The sequence below is a fragment of the Diabrotica virgifera genome, chromosome 1, assembly GCF_917563875.1.
Source record: "Diabrotica virgifera virgifera chromosome 1, PGI_DIABVI_V3a".
In the NCBI taxonomy this organism is placed as follows: Eukaryota; Metazoa; Arthropoda; class Insecta; order Coleoptera; family Chrysomelidae; genus Diabrotica; species Diabrotica virgifera.
In genome coordinates this window covers 81,755,999-81,772,732 of record NC_065443.1, presented here as the reverse complement: position 1 = coordinate 81,772,732, position 16,734 = coordinate 81,755,999, and the positions used below count along the sequence as shown (strand labels likewise).

The window sequence follows — 16,734 nt, the reverse complement described above, 5'->3', positions numbered from 1 at the left end:
ATAGTTATGAGTGGGTCTCTCTGGACCTTCTGATGCATGTTTGCGGATTAAACAAACGGATTCAAAAACAAACAAAGAAGGAAGAGTTAATATTTTAAATTTTTTAAAGAATTCTTGGCAATGAACTCTGCTATTGAGTCTCAGGGAGTAACGAAGAGCTCTCTTTTGTAGTTTAAAAATACGCTCAAATTGAGTCGCACAACACGTACCCCAGAATGGAAGGGCGTACCGAAGATGAGACTCAAAAAGGGCATAATAAACGGTCCTAGATGTTGACAAATTCATTTCCGTAGCAACTGATCTTAGCGCAAAACAAGCAGAACTTAATTTTTTGTGTAAGGCATCAATGTGCAAGTTCCATTTTAGAGACTTATCCACAATAATCCCTAAGAACTTCACCGATTCAACTACCTCTAGACTGTTGTTATTAAGTACTAAAGGTTGCATCATACTGTTGTAAGGTAGGACTTTGGTTTTAGAAACGTTAAATAACAGGAGATTCGAATCGCACCACGATTTAATGGTGACTAGGTCTGTAGCTATGGTATTGCGAAGATCCATAATATCCGTGTTACTCCAAGTAATACTAGTATCATCTGCAAAGAGACATATTTTACCTTTAATGTTAAGACTAGAGATGTCATTTATGTATATCAGAAACAATATAGGGCCTAGAACTGAACCTTGAGGTACCCCACATTCTAATGGCATGCAAGAAGACGACTTCGTGTCAACCCTTACAAACTGACTTCTTTTATTAAGATATGATTTAAGCCATTTAAGAGCATTTCCCCTAAATCCATAGTGCTGTAATTTGTCAGTCAAGATGTTATGGTTTACACAATCGAATGCTTTAGAGAAATCACAGAAAATTGTTGCTGTAGAGTGATGGTTGTTTAGACTGGAGTAAACATGATCGAAAAGGAAGAACATAGCATCATTCGTGCATTTGTCACTCAGGAATCCAAATTGATGTGGAGTAAGCAATTTGTATTTCAACAGAAAAGATAAGATTCTTTTTTTTACCAGACTTTCAATTATCTTCGACAACGTGGGCAGGAGTGCAATAGGGCGATAATTCGAAGCAAGATCTTTATCGCCTCCTTTATGTATAGGAATAATTATCGCTGTCTTAAGGCAGCTTGGAAAAACTCCAGTTTCGAATGACCTGTTTATTAAGGTAGTAAGATGGTTTAAAGTGCAATCAGGTAGAGCAGAAAACATTTTAAGAGTGAGGCCATCAGTCCCAGATGACGATAAATTTGATGACGATAAATGACCTATAAATTTTGACACTCATGACATTTACCAAATTTTGACACAATTGGCATTTCATAGGTTAATTAAGTATATCGGCGATTTTTTGTATTTTCTGCGTTATTCCTTTAATTTTTAGACTTTTAGTCTGCTTTTATATCAAAAGCAGTTGTTTTTAGAACTCTTTAGCGACGTATTAATATAATATAATATTTATGGATTACCGTCTAGGGCCGACATGATCAACCAAAAAAGAAGATGTATTTGGTGATTATTCTAGTGACTTTCTTGGGTATGGATCTGTCTTTTTAGTTTACTCCTCCAGTTAAAAAATAAACCATAGTGGTATGGGAACACAAAATCCTGCGAGTTATATACAGGGTGAGTCATGAGGAATTGTACATACTCCTACCTCGTATAGAGGCTCCTATGGGGAATAACAAATGACCATTAAAAAGTGTCTGCTCCCATTGTTTAATAATATACAGGGCGAGTTTCGCATTTTGACAGAAATTTGTATTCGTCAAAATTTTTGAACGGTCAGATCGATGTGTCTCTTATTTTGGCCAATCGTTACACTATTACCACCTAATCAACTAATTTATTCAAACTAGAAAAAAATCAGGTCCGGCTTTAAAAAAATTAGTTCGTTTGGGTCTTAGAAAAAATTTCACCCTGTATACGCTTTTTGAAAACTCTAATATGAATTTTACAAATTAGACAAGTAGGCAATTAAAATGGCATATTTATTTTTTTCCGCACACGATTACTTAATGTTTTATAAAAAAAATCAAATTTCAGTATGAATTAAAAGTTTGGTAAAGTGAACCATAGATTAAAAAAAAATAACTTTTATTACAAAAATTAATTTTTTTGTACAAATAAGTAATTTATGTTACCATCCAATCAACTGATTTATTCAAACTAGAAAAAAATCAGGTCCGGATTAAAAAAAAATTAGTTCGTTTTGGTCTTAGAAAAAATTTCACCCTGTATACGCTTTTTGAAAACTCTAATATGAATTTTACAAATAAAACAAATAGGAAATTAAAATGGCATATTTATTTTTTCCCCACACGATTACTTAATTTTTTATTAAAAAATCAAATTTGTCAAAATCTGAATTTTAACCAAAAATGAAAAAAAAAAATGAACTCAGGATTAACTCGCTACAACTGTTCCATTTTAATATTTTTTTTTCTGAAATTTTTACAGCACATACATCTTACCATTGTGAAGACTATGAAAGTTGTTGTAGACTTTCAGTCTTCTTCTTGTAAAAGTTGCAAACTTGTAAATCGCAAAAATTGGGTGGAAAAATTTAAAATTTATCATTTTGATCACGTCTACATATGTTAAACTATAGAGTCCAAAAGAAGTGTTATGGGAAGTTTTAGATCTAGACGTGTTATAGAAAAAAAAAAAAAAAATGGTAAAACTTTTAATTTTAAGAAAAACGTTGTTTTTGTAAATTAATTTTTGTAAAAAAAGTTAATGTTTTTAAATCTATGCAAAAACTTTGCCAAACTTTTTATGCATAGTCAAATTTGATTTTTTAATAAAAAAAATAAGTAATCGTGTGGGGAAAAAATAAATATGCCATTTTAATTGCATGTTTGTCTTATTTGTAAAATTCATATTAGAGTTTTCAAAAAACGTATACAAGGTGAAATTTTTTCTAAGACCCAAACAAACTAATTTTTTAAATCCGGGCCTGATTTTTTTCTAGTTTGAATAAATCAGTTGATTGGGTGATAACATAAATTAAATATTCGTTCAAAAAAAATTCATTTTTGTAATAAAAGTTATTTTTTTTAAATCTATGGTTCACTTTACCAAACTTTTAATTATTCATAGTCAAATTTGATTTTTTTATAAAAAATTAAGTAATCGTGTGGGGAAAAAAATAAATATGCCATTTTAATTGCCTATTTGTCTAATTTGTAAAAATCATATTAGAGTTTTCAAAAAGCGAATACAGGGTGAAATTTTTTCTAAGACCAAAACGAACTTATTTTTTAAATCCGGGCCTGATTTTTTTCGTGTATGAATAAATCAGTTGATTGGTGGTAACATAAATTAAATATTTGTTCAAAAAAAATTAATTTTGGTAATAAAAGTAAATTTTGTTAAATCTATGGTTCACTTTACCAAACTTTTAATTCATAATCAAATTTGATTTTTTTATAAAAAATTAAGCAATCGTGTGCGGAAAAAAATAAATATGTTATTTTAATTGCCTATTTGTCTAATTTGTAAAATTCATATTAGAGTTTTCAAAAAGCTTATACAGGGTGAAATTTTTTCTAAGACCCAAACGAACTAATTTTTTTAAAGCCGGACCTGATTTTTTTCTAGTTTGAATAAATCAGTTGATTAGGTGTCAATAGTGTAACGATTGACCAAAATAAGAGACACATCGATCTGACCGTTCAAAAATTATGACGAATAGAAATTTCTGTCAAAATGCGAAACTCGCCCTGTATATTATTAAACAATGGGAGCAGACACTTTTTGATGGTCATTTGTTATTCCCCATAGGGGCCTCTATACGAGGTAGATGTACAGTTCCTCATGACTCACCCTGTATTAAGGTCCTTGCATGGACAGTGTGACAAATGAATGGAGGAGCAGATACGACAATGAATTAGAGACTCTTTTCGGACAGGGAAACATCGTGAGATACATAAAAGCCAATAGACTAAGATATGCATGACATGTGGTACGGAGTCATGATGACAGACTAATTAGCAATGTGTTTTGGGAAAGCCCAGACTGTAGAAGACCGACAGGACGGCCTAGAAAAAGGTCGCAGGATCGGAACCAATGGAAGACAATAGTGAAAGCAGCAGACTCGCGAAGAGTTGTAAAAGCCAAAGAAGAAGAAGTCTTGGGCCTACACTTATAAAAATATTATCTCTCTCATGAGACTTTTTTTATTCAGTTATTCATGTCGAGTCGGACAACTTTTCCATTTCGGAAAATTTTCGGGAGTTTCATAAATATAGAGGTTTCTAAACTTTGGTGCGTCCGACAACTGGAATACCCTTAAAAATTTGGGACTTCTTGGATATTAGTGCACCCTAATATGTCTGTGCAGATTTTGGCATTGGATCCGACCATCACTTTTAACACCTTTGCCGTATCCTCTATTTTTCATACTATCACGTTACAATTTTTTGTGATATTATACACGAGCGGGACACCCTCAAAAAGCGCTTAGTTTTCGAGATACTGATCACAGAGGCGTGAATGGCTAATTTTATTCATACTTTATATTTTCGAGGGTGCTGAAAACGAAAATGAGGTTTATTTTGAATTTTATGTGAGGGAACATTGTCAAAATCGCAATTTTAACCTAAAAATAAAAATGAAATCACGTTTTTTGCGTTTACCTCGCTACAACTCAGTTCCATTTTAATATTTTTTTCTGAAATTTTTACAGTATATAGGTCTAACATTTCTGAAGACAAAGTACCTGCTTCAAGTTTTTATTCTTCTCATGATAAAGGTTATGAATTTTTCAAAGAAAAAGGTGCGGATTTGTGCATTGCAAAGTTTAATCGCAAAAGTTGTGTGACGAAGTTTAAAATTTAGCTTCTTAATCACGTTTATTTGAAAGTAGAGAGTACAAAGAAGTTTTCTGGTAAGTTTAAGATCAAAATGTTTTATAGAAAAAAAAAATAGTGTAACTTTTAATGTCGACATTAGAAATCCCCAATATAACGCTTATTTTTTGAGATATTGACCATGAGACAATCTAGGTCTAATTTCTTACCTTTAGTACTATCCTTGGATTATAAGCTTTCATTTGACACCTCATTTGTCATTCTACCTAGTATAATGACAAAGAAGTAAACGTTCTTATTCTATTATTCTTGTAGGTACATTTAACATTGATTGAAATTATGAAAGATATATAGAAAACAGCATGGCAACACTGCGACGCACAAACATAAGATTCAGCTGTGCGTTACATAGGGTGCACTAATATCCAAGATGTCCAAAATTTGTAGGACAATATTACCAGTCAATTTAGACCGGGCAGTATCGTCGCCCCCGCTAGCGAAATTATTCCGATTCGATTTTTTTGCACAAACTTACTCAAAAAGAGGTCCTTATAACACATCCACAGGGTTCTGGGCGGTGCCGTGGTCGAAAAATTGTTTAAACAATTTTTTTTAAACAAATTCACAAAAATAATTTTTTCATTTCGAACAAAATTTTTTTAGATAAATTGGCTTATTCTGAGCAAAAAAGGTATCTTGTCATTATTTTCTAAAGTTGATTGTTGTCGAGTTATATACGATTAAAAATTTGAAAAATGCGAAAATGGTCATTTTCAAGGCTTAATAACTCGAATAAACATTATTATTATGAAATTCAAAAAGTGAACAAATCAAGTTTCAAACCCCTTCTTCAAGGTCCTGAAGAGAACTTTGTCATTATTTTATTACAAAGCTGTTATTTTTAATTTTAACAATTAGCGCTATGGTCCAGGATGTATCGCATGTATCCGTCGCCCCCGTTAGTGAAATTATTCCGATTTCATTTTTTTGCAGAAACTTACTCAAAACGAGGTCCTTATAACATATCCACAAGGTGCCGGGCGGTGCCGTGGTCGAAAAATTGTTTAAACAATTTTTTTTAAACAAAATCACAAAAATATTTTTTTATTGTGAACGATTTTTTTTTAGAAAATTGGGGTTATTCTGAGCAAAAAAGGTCTCTTGTGATTTTTCTCTAAAATTAATTGTTGTCGAGTTATATGGCCATTTTCGCATTTTTCAAATTATAAATCGCGTATAATTCGACAACAACCAATTTTAGAAAAAAATCACAAGAGACATTTTTTGCTCAGAATGTCCCAAATTATCTAAAAAGAATTTGTTTGAAGTGAAAAAACTATTTTTGTGAATTTGTTTAAAAAAAATGTTTAAACAATTTTTCGACCACGTCACCGCCCGGCACCCTGTGGATATGTTATAAGGACCTCGTTTTGAGTAAGTTTCTGCAAAAAAATGGAATCGGAATAATTTCACTAACGAGGAAGACGATACATCCTGGACTATAGCGCTAATTGTTAATAATTAAAAATAACAGCTTTCTAATAAAATAATGACAAAAATCTCTTCATGACCTTGAAGAAGGAATTTGATTACTTTTTGAATTTCACAATAATAATGTTTAATCGAGTTATTAAGCATTGAAAATGGCCATTTTCGCATTTTTCAAATTTTTAATCGCATATAACTCGACAACAATCAATTTTAGAAAAAAATGACGAGACCTTTTTGCTCAGAATAAGCCAATTTATCTAAAAAAAATTTGTCCGAAATGAAAAAATTATTTTTGTGAATTTGTTTAAAAAAAATTGTTTAAACAATTTTTCGACCACGGCACCTTCCGGCACCCTGTGGATATGTTATAAGAACCTCTTTTTGAGAAAGTTTGTGCAAAAAAATCAAATAGGAATAATTTCGCTAGCGGGGGCGACGATACTGCCCGGTCTAATTGTAAATATTTTTATCACACAATCCTGCAAAAATCAGCTGTAAGGGCATACATTTTATGACTTTATGATGCGTGCGCCCCCCATATGTGGGGAGCACTATGAAGTTATAAATGAAGATTCTTTTTGCAGGATTTTTGATAAAAAACTTACACTTTACTGGTAATATTGTTCGACAAATTTTTAAGGGTACCAAAGTTGCCGGACGCACCAAAGTTTAGAAACCTCTATATTTACGAAACGCCCCCCGCCCACGAACATTTTTATGAATCACTAAATAAAAAAAGTCTCATGAAGGGGGTAATAATTTTTTTAAGTGTGGGCCCAATGACTTTAATGGATTTACAGGGTGACCAACTCCAATTCAGTCGAATTCCGGACAAGGATGATAAAAAAATACCTAAAATCCGCGACTTTTCAATGAAAAACGGGCCATTTTTTTTAAATATAGAACAAATTAATCATTTTATTGATTATTTAACATTTTTATGTCGACAATAATATTTTTGATGGGATTAAACCACCATTGGTTGTAATAATTACATTTTTGTTAGTTTCTGATATTTCGACTTCCAATCCGGAAATCGTTCTTAAAAAACGGAAAAATTAGAAAATAACTGATGTTGCATTTCCATGTATTTTCCTCGGACAGCTGATTCAGGTGTGTATATGAATTGTTATTTTTATTGAATCCTATTTTCAGAAGATGATATTAAACATACAGAACGCAAAAAGTCCACAGTTTGAGTTTTGGTAGAGCTTTAACACCACGGTAAAATGCATGTGTTTTGGATGTGGTATTACGGTATTAGTATTAGGTACCTACACTCTACAAATTGTCGACTTTATTCGTCCCACCAATTCAATTTGATGTGAATTAACAGAAGCATAACATATTCAAAATTTCAAAATACAATGTTACCAAAACGTTGAAAATTCGGATGGCCCGGAAGCCTTGTCCGGGACGCCGGGACACGACTTCGTAATTCGGGTAATGTCCCGGATTTTTCGGACTAGTTGGCCACACTATTCATTAAGAATGTCCAATCTCTGAGTTGTAGATTCTAGACCTCAAATTATTAAGATCTAACCCAAATCACTTATATAAAATGTGGATCGTTACAGTGTTTTATTTAAAAATTTAATAACTATTTTTATCCATTACTTTAAAACTATTTGATATATCCTTGTCTTACTTTGCAGAAAATGTAGGTACTGTGCACCCTATTAAATTATGATATACAAACGTTTCTGGCTACTACCAGATGCGTACGACAGGGGATATTGAACGGTTGACCCTTCCCAAATTCTACGCCACTGGCAGATTGCTATTTTAGCGCAATATTTAAATTCTTCAATACTTTCTATGTAAATGATGTACTCTTCATTCTTAACGATAAAGTCATTAGGTTTCGAGATATTTGCAGTTGAAAATAAAACAGCATAGCTATTTTGATTAATGTATGGTGCCCCTTCATTTTTAACTTCAAATATCTCGAAAACTAATTATTTTATCGTTACCAATGAAGAGTATAATATTTACATGGAAATAATTGATGAATCTAAAGAATATGCTAAAATAGCAATTCCGTCAGTGGCGTAGAATTTGGGAAGGGAGAACAATTCACTTTTCCCTATCGTACGCCTCTGATAGTAGCCAGAAACGTTTATTTGACATAATTTACTAAGGTATACAGTTCTTACATTTTTTGGTAAATATGATAAGGATATGTCAAAACACTTTAAAGTACTGATCTATCTACTACTATCGTGAAGCTTTAGTGATTTGCGTTAAATATTAACTATTTGTATCCAGTACTTTAAAAGTATTTGGCGTATCCTTATCATACTTGGCAGAAAGTGTAGGTACTGTACACCCTACTAAATTATGTTAAATAAACATTTTTGGCTACTACCAGAGGCGTACGACAGGGGCAAGTGAATGATTGACCCTTCCCACATTCTACGCCACTGGCGAAATTACTATTTTAGTGCAATTTTTAGATTCGACAATACTTTGTATGTAAATAATATACTCTTGATTTGTGACGATAAAATCATTAGTTTTCGCGATATTTGAAAATCGCGATTCGGTAAAAGTGAAGGGGCACAATACATTAATCAAAATAGCTGTGCCGTTCCATGTTCAACTTCAAATATTTCGAAAATTAATGACCAAATCGTTACGAATGAAGAGTACCTATATGATTTACACAGAAAGTGTTGAAGAAGCTAAATATTGTACTAAAATAGTAATTCCGCCAGCGGCGTAGAATTTGGGAAGGGTCAACCATTCACTATCCCCTGTCGTACGCCTCTGGTAGTAGCCAGAAACGTTTGTTTATCATAATTTAGTAGGGTGTACAGTACTTACACTTTCTTCAAAGTATGATAAGGATATGTCAAATAGTTTTAAAGTACCGGGTAAAAATCGTTATTAAATTTTTAAATAAAACACCCTGCAACTCAATAACGAGCCACATTTTATATATGTGACTTGGGTTAAATCTTAATATTTTGAGGTCTAGAATTTACAACTCGGAGATTGCACATTCTTAATGAATTATCCTGTATAATGTGGAATTAATTGCAATGACGTAGTACTAGAAGGGTATGTATGTTGTTTTACAGGAAGGTACAGGAGAGTCCATGGGGATAAATGGTATTTAATAAGTACTGATGATGGAATTATTATTTCGAAAACGATCTGTGATGTAACCCTTTTTAGTGATTTTTATAAATATACCTTTTACAAAGGAATTTAACTATTTTTTATAAACTTATGAATTATTAATATGATTTTGTAGGTTCATGATTTTGCTGGTGATTTATGTTTTGTTTTAATTGTTGCCTCAATATGGTGTATACTATTTGAATCACCATTTATTGCGATTGCTAAATTTTTCTATAAACAAGGTAAGATTGAACAATGTATTATCTGTGTTTAATATTTAATAAATTTTTATTATTATTTGAGCAAGAAAATTGAGAAACAAAATTTTACTACAGGACAGCTAGTAATAATGTACTGAAATGAATTTAGAACAAAAACTGGAACAGTGGAGACAAGCTTTTGAGGAAAAAAAGATTTAACACTTAATAGGACAAGACAGAATATTTGGAATAATAATTTAAAGATACATTTACTAAAAATAAAGTTAAATCTTTGTATCGTCAGCTAATTGTGAAAAGTAATAATTTTAAGGAACTACTATCGGTATTATGCTGGGGCCATTCTCGACGTTTAACAAGACCGGGCCATCAAACCTGTGATCTCTCTATTTAGCATCAGTTGGTGCGAACCTAAGACTTTCCCTAATATATTAATTCTTAATGTTAAATCCCTTTTTATGACTCCAGTCATCCATCTAAGCATTCTGTCACCCTTCGCAATACTGGCTTCTTTATATGTCATCCATCCTGCCCTAGCTGTACTACATGCATCTTCATCTATTTCCTCATAACGCTGTAATGCCATCTCGGTAATGCAAATAATGCGTTAATTAACGGCATTAGACGTTACTGTGGCAACAGCATAACGTTAACGTTTAACCGTTGACTGATAAATATACTGGAAGATACGAAACTAAATGAGCGTTTATGTACGACACCAGTGGTTTTAGAAATAGATGGCGTTAGCAGCTTTCTAGGTGCGAGATTGAATTTACCTGAGACAACGATGAGACGTATTCAGGTAGCTTTGGTTATCGGAATTTGGGGTCGGTCGGGTCGATCGGATTAAAATAAAAATTATTTAATTCTTTTGATGCATTTAAATTTGAGTTCTCATTCAACGATAACAATGGCAATCTTTAAAATAATTATTGGAGTGTACCTATGTATTACTTTCTAAACTCGTTTTTAAATTAGCAAGAATAATTTTGTAGTTGTAATTTGTCTTCTAATTTGAATTCTTGAAACAAATCATTAAATATTCTAAAGTTTATTTAATAATTTTATATAATATATATGTATAATAATATAATTTATTTAATAAAAAATTTATTTAACGAGAAAAATACTCACTCGGTGATTTTAGATATTGTACATTTCTTATTTGCCTCATAATCTCGATAAAAAAATAGGTAGTTATTTTCGTTAATTACAGTCTCTTCTGATAATTGTATATTTTGTTTGGAGATATTGCAAACGTATTTACTTAAATGAAATTGACTTAGTAACCCGCTCGGCCACTTTAAACTCTTCGAGAGAAAAGTGGTAAGGACTCATGAATGGATGCAATCGCGATTTCCAACAATTTCTTCCAAGTTTTTTCGTGCCGTTGATATTTTCCGAGTTAGGGGGAAAATAGTGACTAAGTATAATTATTGAATTATTTATTATTAACTTTACTTCTTAAAGGTGCCGTGTATTTCTGCGTAGACGTCCACCGTGCATTGTATTGTCAGGTGAGATATTAGATAGTCACGATTACATTATTCTATTAAGAGTAATTTCATTAATATCATTTGGCGAATATTAACCAGCCATGACATCTTTTTCTAGACCTCTCTTACCCTCTATATTTCCTTCGAGTTCCAGTTGCCGACAAGTATATCGTTCTCCTCGCAATATGTCCCTAAATATGTCCATGATATTTTAAGCATTCGGTGCAGGCACCTCATTTCAAAGACTTCAAGTTTATTAGTGGAGCTGGCCTTTATTATCCATGCTTTCATTACATACAAGAGAACAAGCCAAACGTAACACTTTAGCGTATTGTACAGTAGAAAAAATGAAAGAATACCCATGAACGAACATAAAAAACACGCTGTATTTTCCTGTCACCGTGTCACACAAAAAATTGGCCAGCACAGGTACATGTAATAATTATTATTACATTTACTTGCGCTGGGCAATTTTCTTTGCGACATGATGACAGGAAAATACAGCGTGTTTTATATGTTCGTTCATGGGTATTCTTTCATTTTTCCGACTGTATCTCAGGTTGAAACCCAAATTTCAGTGAACAGTCATAAGAGTTTGGACGTCGACATCCCATTGTTTATGAGAGATATTTTTCATTAAGTTGAGCGGAGTGAGTGTATATTGTCTTACCAAGATAGACGATTATCCAGTTTTATTCCCAAGAAGTTAATCAATTATGAATAATTTATTGTAAACTCTTTAGGAACTACTTATTAACTTTTGCTCTCAGAACGAATTTCGAATAAACAATACGTTCTTAAGACACAAAGATCAAGAAAAATATACATTCAAAAATACAAGAGCACACAGATCCGATATTGATTATATATTGACAAACAGAAACATCCATCATTCTCAAGTACTAGACATAAGATGTTTAAGTGCAGCTAATATCGGAAGTGATCACAACCTAGTACTTGGAAAAATCAGAATACATCTACAAAAAAACAGGAAAAAAGACCCTATTGAATGTGAGACAAGAATAAAGGTAAAACAGCTACAAGACTTGTCAACACGAGATTTATACCAGAGAAGACTGCAAAAAGTACTGAACGAAAACTACATAACACCAGATGAAGACATAGAAGAAATTTGGAGGAAGATTAGAGATAATATCAAAATGGCAGCAACGGACGCATTTGGAGATCGTAAGATAAGTAAACATATACGAAAGAAAAGGAGAACACCCCATGGATCTGTGAAGAAATAAAAATAAAATGCCAAAAAAAAAGAAAATCTAGCTAGAATACAAATTCAAAAGAACGAGACAAACATATGTGAAGGATATAAAAGAGTTTGAAATGAGTTAAACTCAATAGTAAGAAGGAAGAAAACAGAACATTGGTAAGCATTTTCAAAAGAGATGGAGCACGACTTATACGGGATGCAAAAGGAAATGTGGAAAATGATAAGAGGTCAAACAGCAGAGATGAAGGAATTGATAGTAGAAGTAAAACATATTGATACAAATACATGGACAACTTACCTAGAAAACCTGTATCAAACAGCTAATCATGAAGAACTGGAAAACCAGGATTAGAATCGGATGAGCAAACAGAAATTAAAGAGGAAGATAACGAACTCCTTAAAACAGATGAAAAATCGAAAAGCACCAGGGAAAGATGGAATAGCTAATGAACTTTTAAAATACGGAGGAGAGAGACTTCACAAAGAACTGAATATCCTGATAAGTAAAATAATAAATACAGGAAGAATTCCAGAAGAATGGAGTACCACTTAGATGATAGCGTTATTTAAGAAAAGTGATAGGGCAGACCCCAGTAATTATAGAGGGATTAATTTACGGAGCACTATACTGAAACTCCCAACAAAAATACTGATGAAGAAAATAATGGCGTGCATAAATATATCGGTTGAACAACAAGGATTTAGAAGGGGAAGATCATAACGATGCAGTTTTTGTGATAAAACAAATAGCGGAGAAATCATTAGAGTATAACAAGCGAGGGTTTTTCTGTTTTATATACCTAGAGAAAGCGTTTGATAGAATACAATTAAAAGACGTGATACACCTACTATATGACAAAAATTTACCACTGGATATTATAAAACTGATAGAAAACCTTTATGTACGAAATAAAATAGAAATGAAGTCAATGGAATAATAACAGAACCCATATAGAAGCAAACACAGGAATCAAGCAAGGAGATTTACTAAGCCCTCTACTGTTAAACATAACGCTGGATGCAATGATAAAACAAGTGAAGAAAAAAGAGGGTAAAAAATGGGCGATAAAGAGATAAAAATACTCTGTTACGCTGATGACACCGTGTTAGTAGCAGAGTGCGAAGACGACCTACAAAGATTACTGCACGAATTCAACATTAGCGCAAAAGAAATGAATATGAAAATATCAGCCCAAAAACAAAAAGCTTAGTAATATCCAAAGAACCAATAAGATGCCAATTGGACTTAGACAATAAAAGTAAATACCTGGGAATTAATCTATCAGCCTACAATAATATCGAAGAAGAGGTTAAAGACTAATAATTAAAGCCAGTAGAACGGCCGGATGCCTAAACGACACAATAAGGATTGCTGGAAAAGGACTACGGGACAGGGTAATAAGTGAGGAAATCAGATGCATATGTGGGGTAGACAATATAAATACCTGGGTAAAGAATAGAAAAGAAGAGTGGAATCAACACATAAGCAGGATGTCTGAATCAAGGATAATAAGAATAGACAGGGACAAGTCACCGTTAGGCCGAAGAAGTATAGGATGCCCAAGGAAAAGATGGAATGACAATTTAGGGACAGAATGAAAGGCACCGTTGAAGAAAAACAGGCAGTACTACCTATATAAAAGAAAAAGTAGAAGAAGAAATTCTTTAGGTAGATTTTTGGTAGTATAATGTGCTTCTTTGGAGTTTTACTGAAGATTATTGTTTTCGTTTTAGTGGGAGAAAATTCTAGGCCAGTAGTGTTTGACCAATTCTCTAATTTCTAAATGACTAATGGGTTAAGTGATTTAGCGATGTCATTGATTGCAATAAGGAAAAGTGCAACGAGTAGACCATTGAGGAATGTCGTTTAATTGGATTTTTGAGTCTAAAAGGACGTTATCTATTCGAATAAGTTTCGTCTATATAGGAAATTACTAATAAATTTTATGTTTCCTGGAATTGACCAACTTAATAGAATTCTTATATCTAATCCCCAAATGGCACGCGTTATACAATATAATAAAAGATAGCCATAAGCCAAACATACTTTATCACATCCAAATTACCCATGAATTACAGATTCAATATCCACTAGGTTGTCTAATGTAGATGTGGACTTTCTAAATCCACTTTGTATAAGGCTAGGTAGCTATAATATCAATAAGTCTAATACTATCTAGTATCTATCAAGTGGATAAACTGATTAATTGTAGCAAGTTTTATTCCATTCAGTTTTTTGACTAAGCTAATACTTTTCGAGTTATTTGAGAGTGAATATGTTCGTTTTTTAACAAAAAAATACACGTTTTTAGACGGTTTTACGCAAATAACACAATAAGTAAGTATTTTATCGAAAAAGGTATTCAATAAAAATATACTTTATAAAAAATTTAAAAAAAGATGTCTGTATAAAATCTTTATACTCAGTAGAAGCAGAGGTGTAGCTAAAAAAGTAAGTTCTTATTCGTCAAATTCCAAATCGAATATTTCAACGTGAAATAACCAAAAAATAAAGCACATTTCTTTAAAAAAGCTTTGTTTTTGTTTTTAAAAAAGTTTCTAGCATTAAAGTAAGCACGTTACCCTGAAAATAAAGTTGGTCCTTTTTTGTAAAAGATAGTTTTAAAAAAGCGTGAAAATCACCCTCTAAAAGGTAACTTGCATAACATTTTTATTTCGAAAGAGATGCTATAAATTTGCTAACTCATCGCAACTTTTTTAAAGTGTTTAAAAAGCTTTGTTTTTGTTTTTAAAAATGTTTCTAGCATAAAGTAAGCACGTTACGCTGAAAATAAAGTTGGTCCTTTTTTGTAAAAATAGTTTTAAAAAAGCGTGAAAATCACCCTCTAAAAGGGAACTTGCATAAAAATTTTATTTCGAAAGAGATGCTATAAATTTGCTATAAATCACAACAGCACACGATTTAAAAAGAAAAAAAGTAGTTTGTGTTTTTCGTTTGGCCCCTCAAGACGAATAAAATCAAATTATTGTTACCGCTTCACAAGTGACTTTACTTATGTATTGTTTATAATACACATGATCTGTAAATTTCATCGTAAATTTAGTTTTACAGTATTTTTTTTATTTTGAAAAAAATGCCTTTTTTTTAAATAACTTGTGATACGAAATATCCCAAAGTTTAAAGGTTCCTTTTGGTTTTCTGAATATTTTGTTTTTCTGTAATACAAAAATTGGTTAAGATATGGCTGTTCCGAATTTGCATATACTCGTGATTAGTGACTCATTGAAGCCCTTTTAACTACAGCCTTTCAAAAATAAGCACTATGAACCGATGAAACTTACAGATCCTCTATAATAAGCATACATACGTAAAGTAACTTATGAAGCGCTACTGATTAATTTCATTTGAGATGCTAATTAGGAGGTGATTTTTAGATATTTTTTACAAAAAAAAAAGGATCAACTTTATTTTGTGCGCAACTTGTTTACTTCTGATACTAGAAACTCAAAAAAATAAAGCTTATTTTAAACTTTTTAAAAAAGTTATGATGAGTTTTCCCCGAAAAGTTCTTAATTTTTTGGTTATTTCATGTAGAAATATTCAATTTTGAATTTGACAAATAATAAGAACCTACTTTTCATTAGCTATAACTCTGCTTTTACTGGGTCTACGACTTCATAATATGTCATATTTATATAAAACATTTTTTTCACTTTTTGATAAGCTGTATTTTTGCTATGAATGTTTTTTTGGTGAAATACTTCCTTTTTTAGTTATTTGCGAAAATCCGTCTAAAAACGTACTATTTTTTGAGAAATGAATATATTCACTCGCAAATAACTCGAAAAGTATGTACTTGTGAGGTCAAGAGTAGTGAAAAAAACTCTATAGTCAATTTATATTTTCAATATTTTTGCAGAAACAAAAACAAAAAAAAATTAATACAGATTAATATGATAGTGACTCCTGCGTTAAAATTTTGAATACGGGCCACGTGAAATAACCGCGTGTTCTTGGCTAGTTCCTTGAGTAGGGAGAATTTTACACTTCCCTCTAAGGCTAGTTCCAACAAATTTAAGCTAGGCGCGCCACTATACGGGCAGGTTTTAAAGACAACAAAATAATGCATAGGGTTTCGTATCTTTCCGTATTTATCAATCAACGGTTTAACGTTCATTATCGTATTAATTTATAAACCAACAATGGCAACAATGATGGATTAAACTGCTCATTATAGTGACCGGCCACACTTATTTTAGCGCGTAGTAAATAATTTCAGAATGGAAGTCGAAGCTGCTATGCTGTTATAAGTATTTTATAAGTGCTAATTATTATTTTATGAATTTATTATTTTATACCACTCCATTTTCGTAGAATAGTACCTATG

At 32.0% G+C, this 16,734-nt stretch overlaps 1 protein-coding gene across 1 annotated transcript in view; it reads left to right on the top strand.

Annotated features, from left to right (window-relative positions):
• LOC114327541 (nose resistant to fluoxetine protein 6-like) overlaps positions 1-16,734 on the top strand; it is a 97,793-nt gene that overhangs the window by 77,157 nt on the left and 3,902 nt on the right. The window contains exon 12 of the mRNA XM_050657342.1: positions 9,577-9,685. Coding sequence (XP_050513299.1) covers positions 9,577-9,685 — 109 coding nt within the window. The remainder of the gene's footprint in view (positions 1-9,576; positions 9,686-16,734) is intronic.